At 44.3% G+C, this 19,439-nt stretch overlaps 2 protein-coding genes across 4 annotated transcripts in view; one reads left to right on the top strand and one right to left on the bottom strand.

Moving 5' to 3' along the window:
- BMX (BMX non-receptor tyrosine kinase) overlaps nucleotides 1-3,966 on the bottom strand; it is a 49,753-nt gene extending 45,787 nt beyond the window's left edge. For 2 of the 3 annotated variants that reach the window (XM_033427929.1, XM_004269658.3), the window contains exon 1: nucleotides 3,730-3,965. In XM_033427929.1, coding sequence (XP_033283820.1) covers nucleotides 3,730-3,732 — 3 coding nt within the window. In that variant the 5' untranslated portion in view covers nucleotides 3,733-3,965. Of the gene's footprint in view, nucleotides 1-3,729 lie in introns of all 3 variants that reach the window. The other variant, XM_033427930.1, reaches the window with a different exon arrangement.
- A 15,300-nt stretch (nucleotides 3,967-19,266) lies between these two features.
- PIR (pirin) overlaps nucleotides 19,267-19,439 on the top strand; it is a 99,502-nt gene continuing 99,329 nt past the window's right edge. The window contains 1 exon segment of the mRNA XM_033427931.2: nucleotides 19,267-19,405. Coding sequence (XP_033283822.2) covers nucleotides 19,310-19,405 — 96 coding nt within the window. The 5' untranslated portion in view covers nucleotides 19,267-19,309.

Below are 19,439 nucleotides of genomic sequence, written 5' to 3'. Positions count from 1 at the left end.
GTGAGGAACTTTATGTGAAAATACTGGGCACGCTATGGGTACCCATAAGTTATTTATGATTAAAAGAGAAAAAGGTGGAGAGAAACAACTCAAGTTAGAGAGGAGTCCTTACTCTTTGCTACAAAAGGCCCGAGGAAGGAAAACTTATTATTTTTCTTAAGATAATTGAGAAAGATATTATGGAAGAGAGGGCATTCAGATTGAACCTTGAAGGATGTGAGTGATCGCGGTGTTGATAATCCTGGCTAACATTTAAGGAGGGCTTACGAAGTGCCAGGAGCTCTTTAAAGAACCTTAAAAAGATGCATTTGTTTGCTGGTCACAATGGCCCTATGGGGTAGGCCGTAAACAGCCCCATCCTGTGGGGTAAGTTGTAACAAAGCCCCCCTACGGGGTAGGTTGCAGCATCATTCCCTGCTTATAGCTGATGACGCTGTCACAGGTAAGTAAACCGACCAGGCCACACTGCAAGTGCGCAGGAGCTGGGGTCTGAATCCAGGCAGTCTAACTCCATAGCCCATATTCATTTTATTTTATGTTGGAGAAATATAAAAAAAAATTTAATTGAAGTATAGTTGATTTACAATATTGTGTTAGTTTCAGGTGTAGAGCACAGTGATTCAGATATATATATATATATATATTCTTTTACAGATTCTTTTCCCACATAGGTTATTACAGAATATTGAGTAGAGTTCCCTGTGCTATACAGTAGGTCCTCGTTGTTTATCTATTTTATATATAGTGGTGTGTATCTGTTAATCCCAAACTCCTAGTGTATCCCTCCCTGCCCTTTCCCCTTTGGTAAGCATAAGTTTGTTTTCTGTGTCAGTGCCCAGCCCATATTCTTGACCACAACGCAGATGTTAGAGAAGGATATGCCAGCTGTGTAACGCTCCTAATCAGAGAAGGCTCTAACCTAAATGTAGGAAGGCAGCCACAGGGTATCAAAGGTGGTAGGAACCCTAGAAGTCATTTTATAGAGGCAACACTGAGCCCTGGCGGCCTAGGTGACTTAGCCAGAATCACGACACTGTGACTAGAGAGACACAGCCCACGGAGCCAGATCACTGGTGTCCTGCCTGGGACACTTGCCCACACCATCATGGCAATAAATACACTAAAAGAGATCTATGTGTTCAGCTAAATGTATGACAGCCTTGCTAAAGCCTGTGGTCTGGTAGAACTAGGCATAAATTTGAGCCTGACCAGGTACACGCAAGGGAGGTTTTACTGGAAATATCAGAAAGACGTGACCTATAAATAAGGGACCTTTAGAGGTTCCTTCTTTCAGCAGGAACCTCTCAAGCAGTGTTAAATAGCAAAACTCTAGCCCACGTTTTGAAAACAGGTAAGAACATACAATCTCAGAAGTTGGAATAAATTCTAAGTGGTGCAAAAGGGGCGCAGGAGTCAGGGCAGGAAGGGAGAAAGGTATGTATAGTTAATTGGGGCCACTGGATAGCTCCCTCAATTAAAATGTATATTCCCTGGCTGGCTCAGGATGGTGGCTTTAAAGTTTTATTTTTTAGAATTGAGAGATGAGGGTAGCAATTCCTTACCCCTTTATTTGATTTGGTTATCCTCCCTTACTTTACGTATCATTTACCTAAGATTTTGGTAGGTGTCAAGATATTAAAATAATACGTGTGGTGGGAGGGCAGTGGAGGGGGGAGGGCGGGAAGGAAAGGGCAGACGCTCCAAGTGCGGACTGGGATGGGGGCTCCGAAAGCCAAAATGGTGGACCTGTGGCAAACTTGACCTTCAGATACTTGCCCAAGGTCAGGCCTGCTTATCTTCCTGCTAAATAACTGAACAAAATATGATGGTAAGTTAAACAGGAACAGAAAGCTTAACTCAGAATCAGGTAAAGTGGTTCAAAAATATAACTCTTAAGATGCTGGCCAAAGACAAATACCAGCTGCACAGAAGCTGACGAATCCCCGTTTCATAGGACATTTTGCAGGCGAGAGAAAGTTACAGTTGATCTCGGCATGATACGGACAGAAATCCTTTAACGTTGACACTTGAATCCAGCATTTTGAAACACCATACCTTGGTTGCTCCAAAATGAATTTATGGAAAGCACACACTTTAGGAAGCCATTTGTGCACAGAGAATGCCAATGCCTTTCCTGTTAGAGCTAAAATTTGCTTTTGGTGTGAAGCTCATCTTCAGTGCCTCACAGAGCTTTGCTAAGGCCTTTCCTTCTTTTCAGCAGCCTCTTTCCTTCTGCTCCCTCCCCTCTGCCCAGCGCACCCCTCTGGGCACCTTCCTTAGAAGAAAAGCAAAAAGTGATAAATTCACGTCCTAATACATCGTGCTGAATTAGTTTAACACGTAACACTGCTAAGGATACAGGTTGGTGTGGACAAAAGCACCAAGCTTTGGGGGGTTCAGATCCTTGGCCTGTCTCTATGCTATGGCCTAGCACCCTAGTAGGTGTTGCAGAAACCTGCACCCCTTCCCCTCATCACTCTGTAGGCGAAGTTTTTAAAAAGACCATAGCAAAGTGTAAAAACTGGAGACAACGAGATGACCTCAACATAAAAGTTTAGTCCTCACCCTCCTTCCCCCAGCCCCCTGGGGATAGGAGATACTGGGAGGGGAAGACACCTCACGCCTTCTCTCGTCAACAAGTACCTGCTCCGTGGCTCTGTTACGGCCTTGCAATCCTGGGACTGGTTACCTTAAAATCAGTTTGACTGTGTATTTGTGCCACCGATTTCTAACAAAGAAGTACGTGGATGTTACTCCAAGTGTGGCCCACGGACAGGCAGTATCAGCATACCCTGGGAGCTTGTTTGAAATTCATACTCTCAGATCCCACCCCAGCCCTAGTGCATCAGAATCTGCATTTTAGTGAGATACCCAGGTGACTTATGTGCACATGGGAGTTGGAAAAGCAATGACCTAGAGCACATTACAGTTGTACTACCTTTTAAATCCAATGAAACCATCATGGTCTGCGAGAACTTTCAAAATTCTATGTATGTGGCTGCAACTGTGTGGTTCACCTCCCTCCCATCTTTCTACCTCCATCTAGAATACCCGCAGGCCCCTGACTTAGGGAGACTTCAGGAAGCTAAGAATAAATATTCGTAGCAAAAAAAAAAACCCATTATAAAGCACAGATAAGTAAAAGAAGGCATGACTAACATTTTTTTTGTCTTTTGGGGAGCAATTACAAAGCCAATATGAAAAGTCACAGAAGGACCTATAATGGAAAATAATCTGAAAAAGGATAGATTTTTGTAAATATGTGTATATATATATATGTATGACTGACTCACTTTACTGTACGCCTGAAACTAACACAACACTCTAAATCGACTACACTTCAATTTAAAAAGTAAATAAAGGGGAAATAAAGAAAAGTCCTCAAAGGGCAATGGCTTAAGAATAGTATGGAGAAAATCAGCAGAGGAATAGACACAAAGCTAGATCAAGCTGATGGTGATGTACACAGAACCTGACAGGTTCCCTGAACGAGATCTTGAGCTAGGAGGGAATTTCCAGTGACTCTTCTATAGCAGGCCCCCGAATGACATGGTCCCATCCAAAGCCCCCAGAGGAGCCCCAGCAATTTCACCTTCATAATTTTGCACTATTTTTCTTAAAGCACCCCCCTCCCCCCAAGTTTGTGAACTTCAGGCTCTACAACACCCAGATCCGAACCTATTTTCCTGTAGGACGTGACGCTGTAGAGCCACCTGCCCTTCCACGTACCATTTTGCCTGGCTCTGTTGCCCGGGTCCACGGCGGTGAGGTCGCTCTGCTCTTGTAGGGACTCAGCTGCAGCTGTCCTCCTTCCAGCAGCCGCAAATTGCCTCACATTTTCCCGGCTGCTGGGTCAGAAATGGCTGCATTACTCAGTGCCCCCCAAACGTTTATTGTCCTGCAAGGTCTTACACAATCCCACAGGAAACCGCGCTCAACACTTAGCCAATACTTGTTGACCTGATTGAGCGCAACAAAAACGGAGACAAAAGCATATTTCATAAAGGTTCCAACTTTGATAACTACAGCTCCTGCTTTTCCCAGGCAGCTCTCGGGCACATGTGATAACCTCTCTTTGTTTGGAGAGTTCTGCGCTGGAAAGGACGAGAAAACATCTCGGCAAAAGCCCGCTTGTGATGCTGACTTCTCTCACACGAGTCAGGAAACCATGAGGTAACGCCAAAGTGTGCAGAGAATAAGCAATGAAAACTTCAACTCAACACTGGACCCAGGGAGGTCAGAGAGGATATGAGCGAGAAGGACTGTCAAATGATGGAAAAGGAGCACATTTCCACAGCTTAAATTAAGAAATCCAGAAATGGAAGAGAGATGGGTGTGGCTCACGTACCAGGCACCAAAAGTGCAGTGAAAGAATGTGATTATCACTTGAATAACTTATGATGATCACTCTAATGATTTATGACATCACAACTTTTAAATTTTATTTTTTATTAAAAAATTTTTTTTATTGAAGTATACTTGATTTACAGTGTTGTGTTAGTTTCAGGTGTACAGCAAAGTGATTCAGTTATACATACATACATATATATTCTTTTTCCAATTCTTTTCCGTTACGGTTTATTACAGGATAATAATAAATATAGTTTATTATTGAATATAGTTCCCTGTGCTCTACAGTAGGACCTTGTTGTTTATCTATTTTATATAGAGTAGTGTGTATCTCTGTTCATCCCAAACTCCTAATTTATCCCTCCCCCCTTTCCCCTAGGGTAACCATAAGTTTGTTTCCTATGTCTGTGAGTCATAATATCATGGCTTTATTCATTCTGCCATCTTCTCCAGTGCACACTGACTGTATGTAATCTGTAATAAGTCTAATGACTTATTTTAGGTTCAGCTATGGATGGCTGAGAAAATCATCCTTTTGGCATGCATTGACACACTATATTAGCTTATAAATTGTTGGCTACTTTAACTTATTTGTAAACGTCTGTGTTGTGATGAAATCTTGGGTGGGCAGAGGATGGTGAAGCCCCTGACTTTGAAAGAGGTATTCTTTTGAGTGGACACAGGGTGAGCATCATTTCTATTCATTCGTTCAGTCTTATTGAGAACCTACCATCTACCAAGCATTCTGTTAGGTCTAGAGACACAGCAGTAAACAGAACAGCGGCAGCGCACATATTCAGGAGGCTTATGTCCAGTGGAGGAAGGACTACAAATAAAGATTTAATTACAGTAGAGTGTCTGAAAAATAAATTATTTGAAACTGGAATTTGGGGAACGACAGAGTCCTTCAGAACAATTCAAAAGAGGAGAAATTACACCCTGATAGCAAATAAGTCACTGATGGATTCCACATAGGTCTCCATCCTCTAGGAATCAAGTAGGCAGTCATTCGAGAAATTGATGGTGAAGCAGAGTGACAGTGGCAAAGCACCTTGGCCAAATAAATGAATTCTACACTCTGCTAATTCACTACCTTTCCCACATGGCGATTTGTATTTACTCTGCGGTTTAAACATGGTAGCATGGCTGAAGATCAATTCTAGAATAAAAAGTCAGTTTAGGGGAGGAGAGGAGGACGTGGCAGAACGCTGAAAACACCTAGGCACGACCTCTTGGGATTCTCATCCCTTCTTGCGGCTTGAAACGCTCAAGGGCAGCTGGGAGGAGTGGTTTCCTCTGAGTCAAAATGTCCCAGATTTATGTATTTATTCTATTCATTCACTTCCTCTGCTACTTCTCCGGAACTTTTCTTGGGCTTCGTATTTTCCATGTCTTCAGTCCAATTCTAACTTGTTGTGGCGACCTACTGTTTCCGTTATGTGATTTAATTTGCCCGAATTATGGTGTGCGTTGTCACCTCTACCCAGGGAGACCCATAGGAATTTTCTCTGAGCTTCTCTGCGTGAGCTTTTAGCGCGCAACAGGTTTGTGTAGGGCTGCAGCATGGGGTGACTTGGCTTCATGATGTAAACAAGCTTGTTCAGTTGGGAGCAGTAGTGCTTACATTTTTAGAACAAGAAAGAACCTGATAGGATCCATTATATGTGTGTGTGTGTGTGTGTGTGTGTGTGTGTGTGTGAGAGAGAGAGAGAGAGAGAGAGAGAGAGAGAGAGAGAGAGAGAGGGAGAGGGAGGAAGAGAGAATGTGTCTGTCCATGTTTCTTCTGGCTTCGAGTGACGTCTATTTTTCTCTTACTTTAAAAAATTCATTTGATCAAAACTACAATGAGATATCATCTCACACCAGTCAGAATGGCCATCATCAAAAAATCTAGAAACAATAAATGCTGGAGAGGGTGTGGAGAAAAGGGAACACTGTTGCACTGCTGGTGGGAATGTGAATTGGTACAGCCACTATGGAGAACAGTATGGAGGTTCCTTAAAAAACTACAAATAGAACTACCATATGACCCAGCAGTCCCACTACTGGGCATATACCCTGAGAAAACCATAATTGAAAAAGAGTCATGTACCAAAATGTTCATTGCAGCTCTATTTACAATAGCCCAGAGATGGAAACAACCTAAGTGTCCATCATCGGATGAATGGATAAAGAAGATGTGGCACATATATACAATGGAATATTACTTAATCATAAAAAGAGACGAAATTGAGCTATTTGTAATGAGGTGGATAGACCTAGAGTCTGTCATACAGAGTGAAGTAAGTCAGAAAGAGAGAGACAAATACCGCATGCTAACACATATATATGGAATTTAAGAAAAAAAAATGTCATGAAGAACCTAGGGGTGAAACAGGAATGAAGACACAGACTTACTAGAGAATGGACTTGAGGCTATGGGGAGGGGGAAGGGTAAACGGTGACAAAGCGAGAGAGAGGCATGGACATGTATACACTACCAAACGTAAGGTAGATAGCTAGTGGGAAGCAGCCGCATAGCACAGGGAGATCAGCTTGGTGCTTTGTGACCGCCTGGAGGGGTGGGATAGGGAGGGTGGGAGGGAGGGAGACGCAAGCGGGAAGAGATATGGGAACATATGTATATGTATAACTGATTTATTTTGTTGTGAAGCTGAAACTAACATACCATTGTAAAGCAATTATACTCCAATAAAGATGTAAAAAAAAAAATTCATTTGAGTCATGGCTTTAAACACCATCTATATACTTATGGTTCCAAATTTCAGCCAGGTCCTCTCCCCTGAATTCCAGACTTGTATTCGACTGTCACCTTGTCCATCTATACTTGGAATATCTAAAAACCTCCTTTGAGGAGCTGCTCCAGCACAGTCCTAGGGAAATTTTTTTTTTTTTTTTTTTTGCGGTAAGCGGGCCTCTCACTGTTGTGGCCTCTCCCGTTGCGGAGCACAGGCTCCGGACACGCAGGCTCAGCGGCCATGGCTCACGGGTGCAGCCGCTCCGCGGCATGTGGGATCTTCCCGGACCGGGGCACGAACCCGTGTCCCCTGCATTGGCAGGCGGACTCTCAACCACTGTGCCACCAGGGAAGCCCGATACTTGGAATATCTAATAACCATGTCAAACGTAACATGTCCAAAGGTGACCTCCCGACTAACCCCACAAACCAGCTCCTCCTACAGGCTTTCCTTCTCAGCTGAGAGCAAATGTAGCCTTCCAGTTGCTCAGGCCAAAGAATGTGGAATCACCCTTGACTTTTACCCTTCTTTCACAACCAACATCTGATCCATCACGAAATATGGTTAGCCATATTGTCAAAATATATCCCAAATTTGGCCACTTTGCACCACCTCTACTGCTACCTACTGGTCTAAGTTGCCACCATCCGTCATCTGGAATATTGTGCTCGCCTCCTGCCTGCTCGTCCTGCTTCCACACTTGCCGCCTGCTGTCTGTTCCCCACTGACTAGCCAGAATGATGCTTTCATATGTAGGTCAAAGCCGGCCACTCCTCTTGTCTGAACTCTCCAATGGTTCCCCCTCTTCTGGTCCCCTAGTACTGTCTCTAACATCATCTTATGATTCTTCTACCTCACATTGCCACTCCTACAATATTCTGAGCACCACCTGCCCCAGGGCCTTTGCCCAGGCTGTTTCCTTTACTTGGCAAACCATCACAGACATCTGACTGGTTCGTTTCCTCATCTCCAGGCTCTGCTTCAAACGGCATCTTCCTAATGAGCCCTACCTAGACCATCTTGTTACTACCACAGCTCGCTCCACCCAGCACTCCCAATCTCCCTTACTCTGCTCTACTTTTTCTTTTTTTCATAGCACCTAACACCTTAAAACTGACTACATAATTTAGTTATTTATTACCTTTAATATCTGTCTCTCCTCCCTGAGGGGTAAGCCCACAAGGGCTCTGATAGCTTCGCTCTGCAGCCTGAGCTTTGTTCATGGGGATCTCTTCACTGGGGGCGTCACTCCGTCACCTCCTGCTCTTATGTCTCCTGGTGCTGAAATAACGTACTTGGAGGTTGGGATCTGATGGGAATAGTTTACACTTACTGGAATCAAAGATGAATGTGTCATCTCTCCTAAGGATGCTTGCATATTAAACCTCAGGTTCAATGGTGGAATCCGAGGTTTTTCTTCATGAAAGGAGATTGTGAGTGGAGGGTGAGGGTGGACACAGAAAGGTTTGTTTTTTGTTTGTTTGTTTTTCTTTTCTTTTTTTTTTTTTCTGGCCATGCTGCACGGCTTATGGGATCTTAGTTCCCTGACCAGGGATCAAACCTGGGCCCTTGGCCGTGAGGGACCACCAGGGAATTCCCTGTTGTGTGGTTTTGTTGTGCCCTTTCCCGACATCCATGAGATCTTTACACAGATTGTTGGCATTTTATCAATTTCACTCCTTATTTTCTAGCGGAAGGTAAGGATTTGAGGTCTAGATGGGGTTGGCAAACTATTTCTACCACCTGTTTTGGGAAATAAGATTTATTGGAGTGCAGCCACGGTCGTCCGTTCACGTGTTGTGTGAGGCTGCCCTCCTTCTCCAGCGGCAGAGTTGAGTTGTTGGGACAGAGGCCATATGCCCACAAAGTCTCAAATGTTTACTATCTGGCCTACATAGAAAAAATTTGCCAACTCATGCTCTAGAAGAATCCTGCCAGCTGTGGAAGTGACCTAGTAGCTTGGAATTTAGCTCAACAGCTCAATTCAGTAGATCTTCACTGAACTGTATTGTGTACAAGGTGCCAGTTGGAAGCAAAGGAAGTAGGCAGAGGGGAGATCTTTATGGAGCCCTTCCAGCTACGATTGCCACTTCGATTCAAATGATTTTTTCCCAAAACTTTATTATGAATAATTTCAAAATAACAGAAAAGTTTTTAAAAAGTATGGTGAACACCCATGCACCACTAGATTCTACAATTACATTTTATTATATCTGCTTTGTCATCTATCTATTTATCCACCCTCTATCCATCCATCAGTCCACCTTATTGGTATTACTACTATTACTGTTATTTTTTGCTGCATTCAAAGTAAGTCACAGACACCAGTGGACTTCATACGTGAACACCTCAGAGTACATAACATCAACGAGGATAATTCAAATTAGCCTTTTATTTTATTTATTTTTAGTTACTTTCTTTTTATTGGAGTATAATTGCTTTACAATGTTGTGTTAGTTTCTGCCACACAGCGAAGTGAATCAGCCATACGCATACACACGTCCCCTCCCTCTTGGACCTCCTTCCCATCCCCACCCCCCATCCCACCCATCTAGGCCATCACAGAGCACCGAGCTGAGCTCCCTGTGCTATATAGCAGGTTCCCACTAACTAGCTATTTTACACATAGTAGTGTATTTATGTCAAACCTAATCTCCCAGTTCATCCCACCCTCCCCTTCCCACCCTGTGTCCATACGTCCGTTCTCTACGTCTGCCTTTCTGTTCCTACCCTGCAAATAGGTTCATCTGTGACATTGTTCTAGATTACACATATATGCGTTAATATATGATATTTGTTTTTTAGCCTTTTAACTCCAATCCTGGGATCTTGAAAGCAGCCTTCATTTGGCCAGAAGACACAGTCTTACACAAGCTGAAAACTGAGAAAAGTTATCAGGATAACTGAGGTAAGTATCATTCACCTACATTTCTCCATTTCCCTGGTTCAGAGATGAATCGGCCTTTCAGGGCTGAGAATGTTTTGCATGTGATGAATTCTAGGAAAGTTCTGTGGCTCAAGAGAGAGGGTCATAAGCTATTCTTTTCTGGCACGCTGCCAAAAACCCATGGGAAAGACAATTACGTGTTTCATGCAATGGCTGATCACATGTAGCCTCTGGGTCAGAGCCCTGGCCGATGGGCCAGACCACATCCATGCAGATTGCTCTCGCGAGGGTGGAAGCAGGAGTCACGTATACACATCTTTTCTGGATATTTTTGGATGTCCTTGACCACAAGCACATTAATGCCCTTCATAAATGAATGTTTACAAAATAATCAGTCCCTTACTTGGAGACATTTCCTGGGTCCAGAGAGTCTGAATCCCTAATATGGAATATTCTAAAGATATTTGTCATTTAATGAACAGCATTTACCATGCCCTGGGAGGCAAATTACCGAAACCTGATCAATCTGCAAGAAAGATTTTTTTTTAAGAAAGACTTTTTGAGTTGACTGCTTGAAGGAGAAAAAAAATTGCAAATGATGAAATGTATAAGATGTCCATATATTTCTATAAAGTATATTTTTGAGAAGAAAGTCAGTCAGTCATCCAGGAGAAGAAAATCAAATTTTGGAATGACAAAGGAAAAAAGGTCACATAAAATATGTTGATAATATGAGTGTCTTCAAGGATAACGGTGTTACTTGGAATCATTGAGCGATTGATACCGTATCTACACGCTCATATATCCAGCTGCCTGTTTAGCATCTCCAACTGGATGGCAAATGACTGTGAAAAGTGCTCAAAGCTCCATGTATGAAGTCACATTTCTCATCTCAAAAGCCAGCCTTGTTACAGTGAGACATTACTTGCTGCATGTTCTCTTTGTAACAATTTGCCCCCACCTTCGTTTTTCCTCATTTTAAGTCTTCTAGCTTTTCAGGTCTGCTCTTTTTCTTTTTTTCTGCAGCAGCCCACAAACAGACTTCCCTGCCTTACCCTGACAATGCACACCCTTGGACTTAGCTTCTCCCCATGACTGGCTTCCCAAAGTCAGGAAGGAAGGGAAGCTCTTCTGCCTGTTTCAGTTTCAGAGGTGGAGGGGATTCTGAGTCCCAGGGGAGGTTCTGAAAAGGTGATAAACTGAAAGCATCCTCAAGAGTATGGCAAGTCCAATATAGAAGTGGGTAAAAATGCACAGCGATGCCATTCTCTCCTGTTTTCTTGTATTAGGAAGCTGTCCTTCTAAATGCTACATGTAACAGAGAAAACTTTCAGGACATCCGTGCATCAGAGGTTACTGCTCTGGCCAGTGGGATGCAACATTTCATCTCTCAAGTCTAGTTTAATAAATTTTTATCTTACTGGATGGCTGCTTGCCTTGGTACTAACATTTAAATGAACAGATCTCTTTCTGAAAGGGTAAATTTTTTTTTAAACATCTTTATTGGAGTATAATTGCTTTACAATGGTGTGTTAGTTTCTGCTTTATAACAAAGTGGATCGGCTATACGTATACATATATCCCCATATCTCTTCCCTCTTGTGTCTCCCTCCCTCCCATGCTCCCTATCCCACCCCTCTAGGTGGTCACAAAGCGCGGAACTGAAATCCCTGTGCCATGCGGCTGCCTCCCACTAGCTATCTACCTTACGTTTGGTAGTGTATATGTGTCCATGCCACTCTCTCACTTCGTCCCACCTTACCCTTCCCTCTCCCCGTGTCCTCAAGCCCATTGTCTACGTCTGAGTCTTTATTCCTGTCCTGCCCCTATGTTCTTCATAACTTTTTTGTTTTTTAGATTCCATATATTTGTGTTAGCATAAGATATTTTTATCTTTCTGACTTACTTCACTCTGTATGACAGACTCTAGGTCCATGTACCTCACTACAAATAACTCAATTTCGTTTCTTTTTGTGGCTGAGTGATATTCCATTGTATATATGTGCCACATCTGCTTTATCCATTCATCTGTCAATGGACACTTAGGTTGCTTCCATCTCCGGGCTATTGTAAATAGTGCTGCAATGAACACTGTGGTACATGACTCTTTTTGAATTATGGTTTTCTCAGGGTATATGCCCAGTAGTGGGATTGCTGGGTCATATGGTAGTTCTATTTTTAGTGTTTTAAGGAACCTCCATACTTTACTCCATAGTGGCTGTATCAATTTACACCAACAGTGCAAGAAGGTTCCCTTTTCTCCATACCCTCTCCAGAATTTATTGTTTGTAGATATTTTGATGATGGCTATTCTGACTGGTGTGAGGTGATACCTCATTGTAGTTTTGATTTGCATTTCTCTCATGATTAGTGATGTTGAGCATCCTTTCATGTGTTTGTTGGCAATCTGTATATCTTCTTTGGAGAAATGTCTGTTTAGGTCTTCTGCCCATTTTTGGATTGGGTTGTTTGTTTTTTTGAAATTGAGCTGTATGAGCTGCTTGTAAATTTTGGAGATTAATCCTTTGTCAGTTGCTTCATTTGCAAATATTCTCTCCCATTCTGAGGGTTGTCTTTTCGTCTTGTTTATGGTTTCCTTTGCTGTGCAAAAGCTTTTAAGTTTCATTAGGTCCCATTTGTTTATTTTTGTTTTTATTTCCATTTCTTTAGGAGATGGGTCAAAAAGGATCTTGCTGTGATTTATGTCATAGAGTATTCTGCCTATTTCCTCTAAGAGTTTTATAGTGTCTGGCCTTACGTTTAGGTCTTTAATCCATTTTGAGTTAAGTTTTGTGTATGGTGTTAGGGAGTGTTCTAATTTCATTCTTTTACGTGTAGCTGTCCAGTTTTCCCAGCACCACTTATTGAAGAGGCTGTCTTTTCTCCATTGTATGTTTTTGCCTCCTTTGTCAAAAATAAGGTGACCATATGTGTGTGGGATTATCTCTGGGCTTTCTATCCTGTTCCATTGATATATATTTCTGTTTTTGTGCCAGTACCATACTGTCTTGATTACTGTCGCTTTGTAGTATAGTCTGAAGTCCAGGAACCTGACTCCTCCAGCTCCGTTTTTCGTTCTCAAGATTGCTTTGGCTATTCAGGGTCTTTTGTGTTTCCATACAAATTGTGAATTTTTTTGTTCTAGTTCTGTGAAAAATACCTTTGGTAGCTTGATAGGGATTGCACTGAATCTGTAGATTGCTTTGGGTAGTAGAGTCGTTTTCACAATGTTGATTCTTCCAATCCAAGAACATGGTATATCTCTCCGCTTGTATCATCTTTAATTTCTTTCATCAGTGTCTTATAGTTTTCTGCATACAGGTCTTTTGTCTCCTTAGGTAGGTTTATTCCTAGATATTGTATTCTTTTTGTTGCAGTGGTAAATGGGAGTGTTTCCTTAATTTCTCTTTCAGATTTTTCATCATTAGTGGTTAGGAATGCAAGAGATTTCTGTGCATTAATTTTGTATCCTGCTACTTTACCAAATTCATTGATTAGCTCTAGTAGTTTTCTGGTAGCATCTTTAGGATTCTCTCTGTATAGTATCATGTTATCTGCAAGCAGTGACAGCTTTACTTCTTGTTTTCCGATTTGGATTCCTTTTATTTCTTTTTCTTCTCTGATTGCTGTGGCTAAAACTTCCAAAACTATGTTGAATAATAGTGGTCAGAGTGGACCACCTTGTTTTCTTCCTGATCTTAGAGGAAATGGTTTCAGTTTTTCACCATTAAGAACGATGCTGTGACAGGGCGAGAGAGAGGCATGGACATATATACACTAACAAACGTAAGGTAGATAGCTAGTGGGAAACAGCCGCATGGCACAGGGATATCGGCTCGGTGCTTTGTGACCGCCTGGAGGGGTGGGATAGGGAGGGTGGGAGGGAGGGAGACGCAAGAGGGAAGAGATATGGGAACATATGTATATGTATAACTGATTCACTTTGTTATAAAGCAGAAACTAACACACCATTGTAAAGCAATTATACCCTAATAAAGATGTTAAAAAAAAAAGAGAACAATGCTGGCTGTGGGTTTGTCATATAGGCCTTTATTATGTTGAGGTAAGTTCCCTCTATGCCTACTTTCTGCAGGGTTTTTATCATAAATGGGTGTTGAATTTTGTCGAAAGCCTTTTCTGCATCTATTGAGATGATCATATGGTTCTTCTCCTTCAATTTGTTAATACGGTGTATCACGTTGATTGATTTGCGTATATTGAAGAATCCTTGCATTCCTGGGATAAACCCCACTTGATCATGGTGTATGATCTTTTTAACGTGCTGTTGGATTCTGTTTGCTAGTATTTTGTTGAGGATTTTTGCATCTATGTTCATCACTGATATTGGCCTGTAGTTTTCTTTCTTTGTGACATCTTTGTCTGGTATTGGTATCAGGGTGATGGTGGCCTCCTAGAATGAGTTTGGGAGTGTTCCTCCCTCTGCTATATTTCGGAAGAGTTTGAGAAGGATAGGTGTTAGCTCTTCTCTAAATGTTTGATAGAATTCGCCTGTGAAGCCATCTGGTCCTGGGCTTTTGTTTGTTGGAAGATTTTTAATCACAGTTTCAATTTCAGTGCTTGTGATTGGTCTGTTTATATTTTCTATTTCTTCCTGGTTCAGTCCTGGAAGGTTGTGCTTTTCTAAGAATTTGTCCATTTCTTCCAGGTTGTCCATTTTATTGGCATAGAGTAGCTTGTAGTAATCTCTCATGGTCCTTTGTATTTCTGCAGTGTCAGTTGTTACTTCTCCTTTTTCATTTCTAATTCTGTTGATTTGAGTCTTCTCCCTTTTTTTCTTGATGAGTCTGGCTAATGGTTTATCAATTTTGTTTATCTTCTCAAAGTGAAAGAGTAAATATTTGTAAGAGTTTTTTTTTAAGCCCACAGAGCTTTGAAAAGCCACCTTATCTGTTTTCTAGCATAAAAGCATATTTTCCAGTTATCTATTATCATGAAACAAATGACCTGGAAACTGAGTGGCTTGAGACAACCATGTTTATCTGCTCACAAGTCTGTGGGTCTGGAAGTTGGGAAGCACACAGGTGGGTGTTCATGTCTTAGCCACGGGGCATCAGCTGGGGCAGCTGGGCCTGGAGGAGCCACTTCCTAGATGGCTTGTTTGTCTATATGTCTGGCGCCACAGTGTCCTTGGCCTCTGTCTCCTTCCTCACATGGCGTTTCTTCCTCCAGGACCTCTCCTCCACATGGCGTGGGCTTCTCCCACAAAGCTGGTCTCAGAGTCCTCACTCTTCCTACATGGCAGCTGGTTTCCCAAAGGCAGGAAGCAGAAGCTGGCAGGCCATTTCAGAGCCACGCCCAGAAGTGGCACACTGCCCCTTCCACCATATTCCATCGGTCAGAGCAGCCAAAGGCCCTGCCTAGACTTAAGAGGAAGAGAAGTAAACTCCACTTGTGATGGGGGGAGTGTCAGGGTCACACTGAAGAAGAAGGCAAGTGTATATGGGAGATACTGTTGTAGCCATCTTAGGAAAATAGAATCTTCCAGAGGAGGAGAAATGATGACTCTGGTCAACAGTGTGTAGTCATGATGACTGCCAAGTCAAACTTCTCACCCAGACTTGAGGGGACAGACAGGCAACGCTTCCTAGAGGGAGTGATGTGGAAACTGAGAGCTGAAGGATGAATGGCGATAGGCCAGATCAAGGAGAAAGAAATGTCCAGGCAGAGGCACAGCAAGTTGACAAGAGAGTGAATGCACATTCAAGAGCCTAAAAAAGTTGAGCATAATGGAAAGAGGGGCTGCTGCTGTGTGTGTGTGTGTGTGTGTGTGTGTGTGTGTGTGTCTGTCTGTCTGTCTGTCCATCCTTGAGCAAGTGTCAGCATGCTGAGGGTGAGGCTGGGTTAACGACATCACAGGACTTTCTCTTGAGGGCAATGAAGGTTTTAGGCGGTTATTCCATTTCCCTGCGACGTGGAGAATGGCTTGGCTATCAGAGAAGATGGATGGTGGCAGTCAAAATGGGAAGCACTGGATATATTGCTACTTAAGAGAAATAGGAGCAGAATCCACAAGATTTCAAGGTGGAAGAGTGATATCCTGAGTTTCAGGCTCAGGCAATTGGCTAAACATTGAACTTTTTGGTAGGGAAGGCAGAAGTATTTACCCAGGTCTGCCAAGTGCCAGACAGAGAGCCCATGCTTCTATTTTCTTTGGAGACACCTGCAGATGTTAAGTAGAATGATGATGAGCAACAATATTATTTCATGGTACTTTTAAGGTTCACGTGTATTATCTCATTAGCTTTTTTAAAACTATTTTTTTTATTTATGTTTGGCTGCATTGGGTCTTTATTGCTGCGCGCGGGCTTTCTGTAGTTGAGGCGAGTGGGGGCTACTCTTCATTGCAGTGCGCGGGCTTCTCATTTCAGTGGCTTCTCTTGTTGCGGAGCTCAGGCTCTAGGTGCGTGGGCTTCAGTAGTTGTGGCGCGTGGGCCAGTAGTTGTGGCTCGCGGGCTCTAGAGCACAGGCTCAGCAGTTGTGGTGCATGTGCTGCGCGGCATATGGGATTTCCTGGACCAGGGTTCGAACCCATGTCCCCTGCATTGGCGGGCGGATTCTTAACCACTGCGCCACCAGGGGGACCCTCTCATTTAGCTTTCACTCATCGGAGTAAAGTGGGAAGGGGGGACTTGAGCCCCACTGACATATAAGGCATCAGGGGGAATGCCTATGGACTGTTGTCTTAAAGCAGGGGTCTGCAAACTAGGCCTGCAGCCAAGTCTGGCCCACTACCTCGTTTTTTTAGAGCCTGCGAGCTAACAGTGGTTTTTACACTTGTAAGTACTTGAACTAAAAAACCAAAAGGAGAGTAACACTTCATGACAAGTGAAAATTACATGAAATTCAAATGTCAGTAGCCATAATTAAAGTTTTATTGAAACACAGCCACGCCCATTTACTTGTTGTCTCTGGCTGTTTTGTTGCTACAAAGACCAACTGGCTTGGTAGCCACAGAGAACACGTGCAAAATCAAAAACATTTACTATCCAGCACTTATTTTCCTTCTTCAAAACCAGGCAGTGAGCTTTCTTGTATTTACAGAACAGAAACCGCGAAGGCTTCTGCAACTCCGCACTCCCCTGGGAACTCTCCAATTCCCTCACCCCCTTGCAGGAAGAGAGCAGCAAGCAACTTATTTATGTAGCCAACAGTTGTGTAATGCTTAGCACCTGCCCAGCTCATTTCATTCGCATCACAACCCCATCAGGTGGTATTATCACCATGTCCATTTTACAATGGAGGAACCGGAGGCACAAAGAGGCTGAGCCATCTGCCCAAGGTCACACAGCTAGAAGTGGTGGAGGCAGGATTGAAACCCGTGCCGCCAAGCTCCTCGGATTGCGTGACCAGCGCACTCCAGGTAGAGACAGGTGTCGTAGAAGGTCCACTGGGGCCTTCGCCCTGAACAGAACACCTGCCAGGTCCAACCCCCGCTCCCAGGGCCCAGCGCGCAGCTCTAGGGGGCGGGAGGGGCGTCGAGGTCAGGCGGGGGCGGGGGAGCGGCGGGGGGCGGAGCGAGAGGATCCGCGCGGCGGCGGACTGTCAATCAAGGAGTATCAACCCCGCCCAGGGCCCCAGAGACCCACACACTCCCGCCTCCCGCCTCCCGCCTCCCGCCTCCCGCCTCCCGCCTCCCTGCGGCCGCAGGCAGCGAAGTGCTGAGTCACGGTGAGGCAGGTGCGCGGCGCCCTCCGAGCCCACCTTCCCCACGCCTCCCCCGCCGCACGGGCTGCAGCAGCCGCCGCCCTCACCGGGCGGGACTACAGAACGCCCGCGGGGCCGGGCGGGTGCCGGCTATCAGTTAGCAGGACCCCGCCCTCTCCGGCCCGTCTCAGACTCCCAGGGGAATCTCCTAGGGAGATGGCCAGAGATGCTTAAATAGTCCTCTGCAATTGGGTGCAAGTGGTAGACAACTTTTCTTTCTGCAGACCACTTTGATCTGGTAAGTACCTCATCAGTGATTCACGTGCATAGAATTTAATTGTAGGAGTCTGGAAAGACCCAGAAATAGTCCAAATTGAGGGGGCGGGGCGTAAAATACCAATACTTTCAAGATGGGTGTAGGTAGGTGATGACAGTTATGTACGGCGTGGAGGATTGAGCTCATTTTAGGTGCCCCACAGCCCAGCACCCAGTAAATATTTATTGATTGCCTGCCTCGGGGAGGGCACATTTAGGGTGAGCCTCGCTTGCCTGCCTGGAGGTCTTTGCCCCGCACAGTGCTCTGAGTAGCAGCAGCTCACGTTCTTAGAGCGCTGACTACACTCCTTTGTGGTAGGCAGTCTTATTACTCCTATTTCGCAGGTGGAAAAACTGAGGAACAGAGAGGCTTAGCAGTTGGCCTCAGGTCACACAGCTGGTACGTTGGTGAACTTGGGATGCAGACCCAGGCTGTGTGGCTCCAGAGTATGCTTCTTGCTGAAGCATCTCTCTTGGTTTGAGTGGGAATCTTTGAAGGAAAGGATTATACGCAGTTTGCAGAAGAGCGTTAGGAATTGCGGGTATTGTATGCAAGCATTTGAACTGGAAAGGGGGTTGATTATACCTGTTTTGTGATATGCCGTTGAGTAGGCTTTCGACCCACAAAGAGGAAACACTTTTGGATTGGGGCTGTGGATGGGTGCCGAAATACGGATAGCACTGTCAAGGGTACCTCCTCCATGAGTTTCCTGTGCTCTACTTCACATGAAAGCTCCAAGATTTCTTGCTACTTAAGTTGACCCTGAGCTTCAGGGATAGATGGGTCTTTGAATTTGATGACCCTCAAAGATCCCTTTCAATGTCAAGGTCTTTGGCATGTTCAGGTGAGAGTCCCAGACCTGTTGGTTTTTCTCCGTGTTCCCTGTGTCGCCACACAGATCTCTCTCAGCTCAAGGTAGCACCTCCGTCATGGGGCAGCGCGGGGTGGGGGGGAGGTCGAGGGACTTCAATCATGTAAAGCAGATAAAGTGAGCGTTCGAGGTCCTTAGTCAATGCCCAGCGGAGCTGTTACCACTAACCCTCGCCAAAGGTGGTCGTAGGACTACACCCGCTAAACATTGTAAATCATTAGTAGGGTGCTGGGAACCTAGTTAGTACTCCCACGCGTTCACCATCATTATGCTTGTTTTAAAGCACCTAGCCCAGGTCTTGTGCAGAGTAAGCAATTTAAAAGTTGTAGCTGTTAATACTTGGGGCAGGTGTGAATTTCGTATCCTATATTTTATAGTCCTTGGGTGGTCCCTCCTTGATGATTTCTCTGTTTTGTTGTTCCTCCTCTTGCCCTCTGTCGTCTACAGCTCAGCCTCAGAACGCTCTCTTTTTAGCCTTGGGCATGGCGTGGTCCAAAAAGGTTACCCTCTCACTGCTCAGCCGCGAGCAGTCGGAAGGGGTTGGAGCGCGGGTCCGCAGAAGCATCGGCAGACCTGAGGTACGCTGGCTAGTTGGGTGGCTGTTTCCTGCTT

This window comes from Orcinus orca, chromosome X (assembly GCF_937001465.1).
Source record: "Orcinus orca chromosome X, mOrcOrc1.1, whole genome shotgun sequence".
NCBI classification, from domain to species: domain Eukaryota; kingdom Metazoa; phylum Chordata; class Mammalia; order Artiodactyla; family Delphinidae; genus Orcinus; species Orcinus orca.
This window is presented reverse-complemented; position numbering and strand designations above follow the sequence as displayed.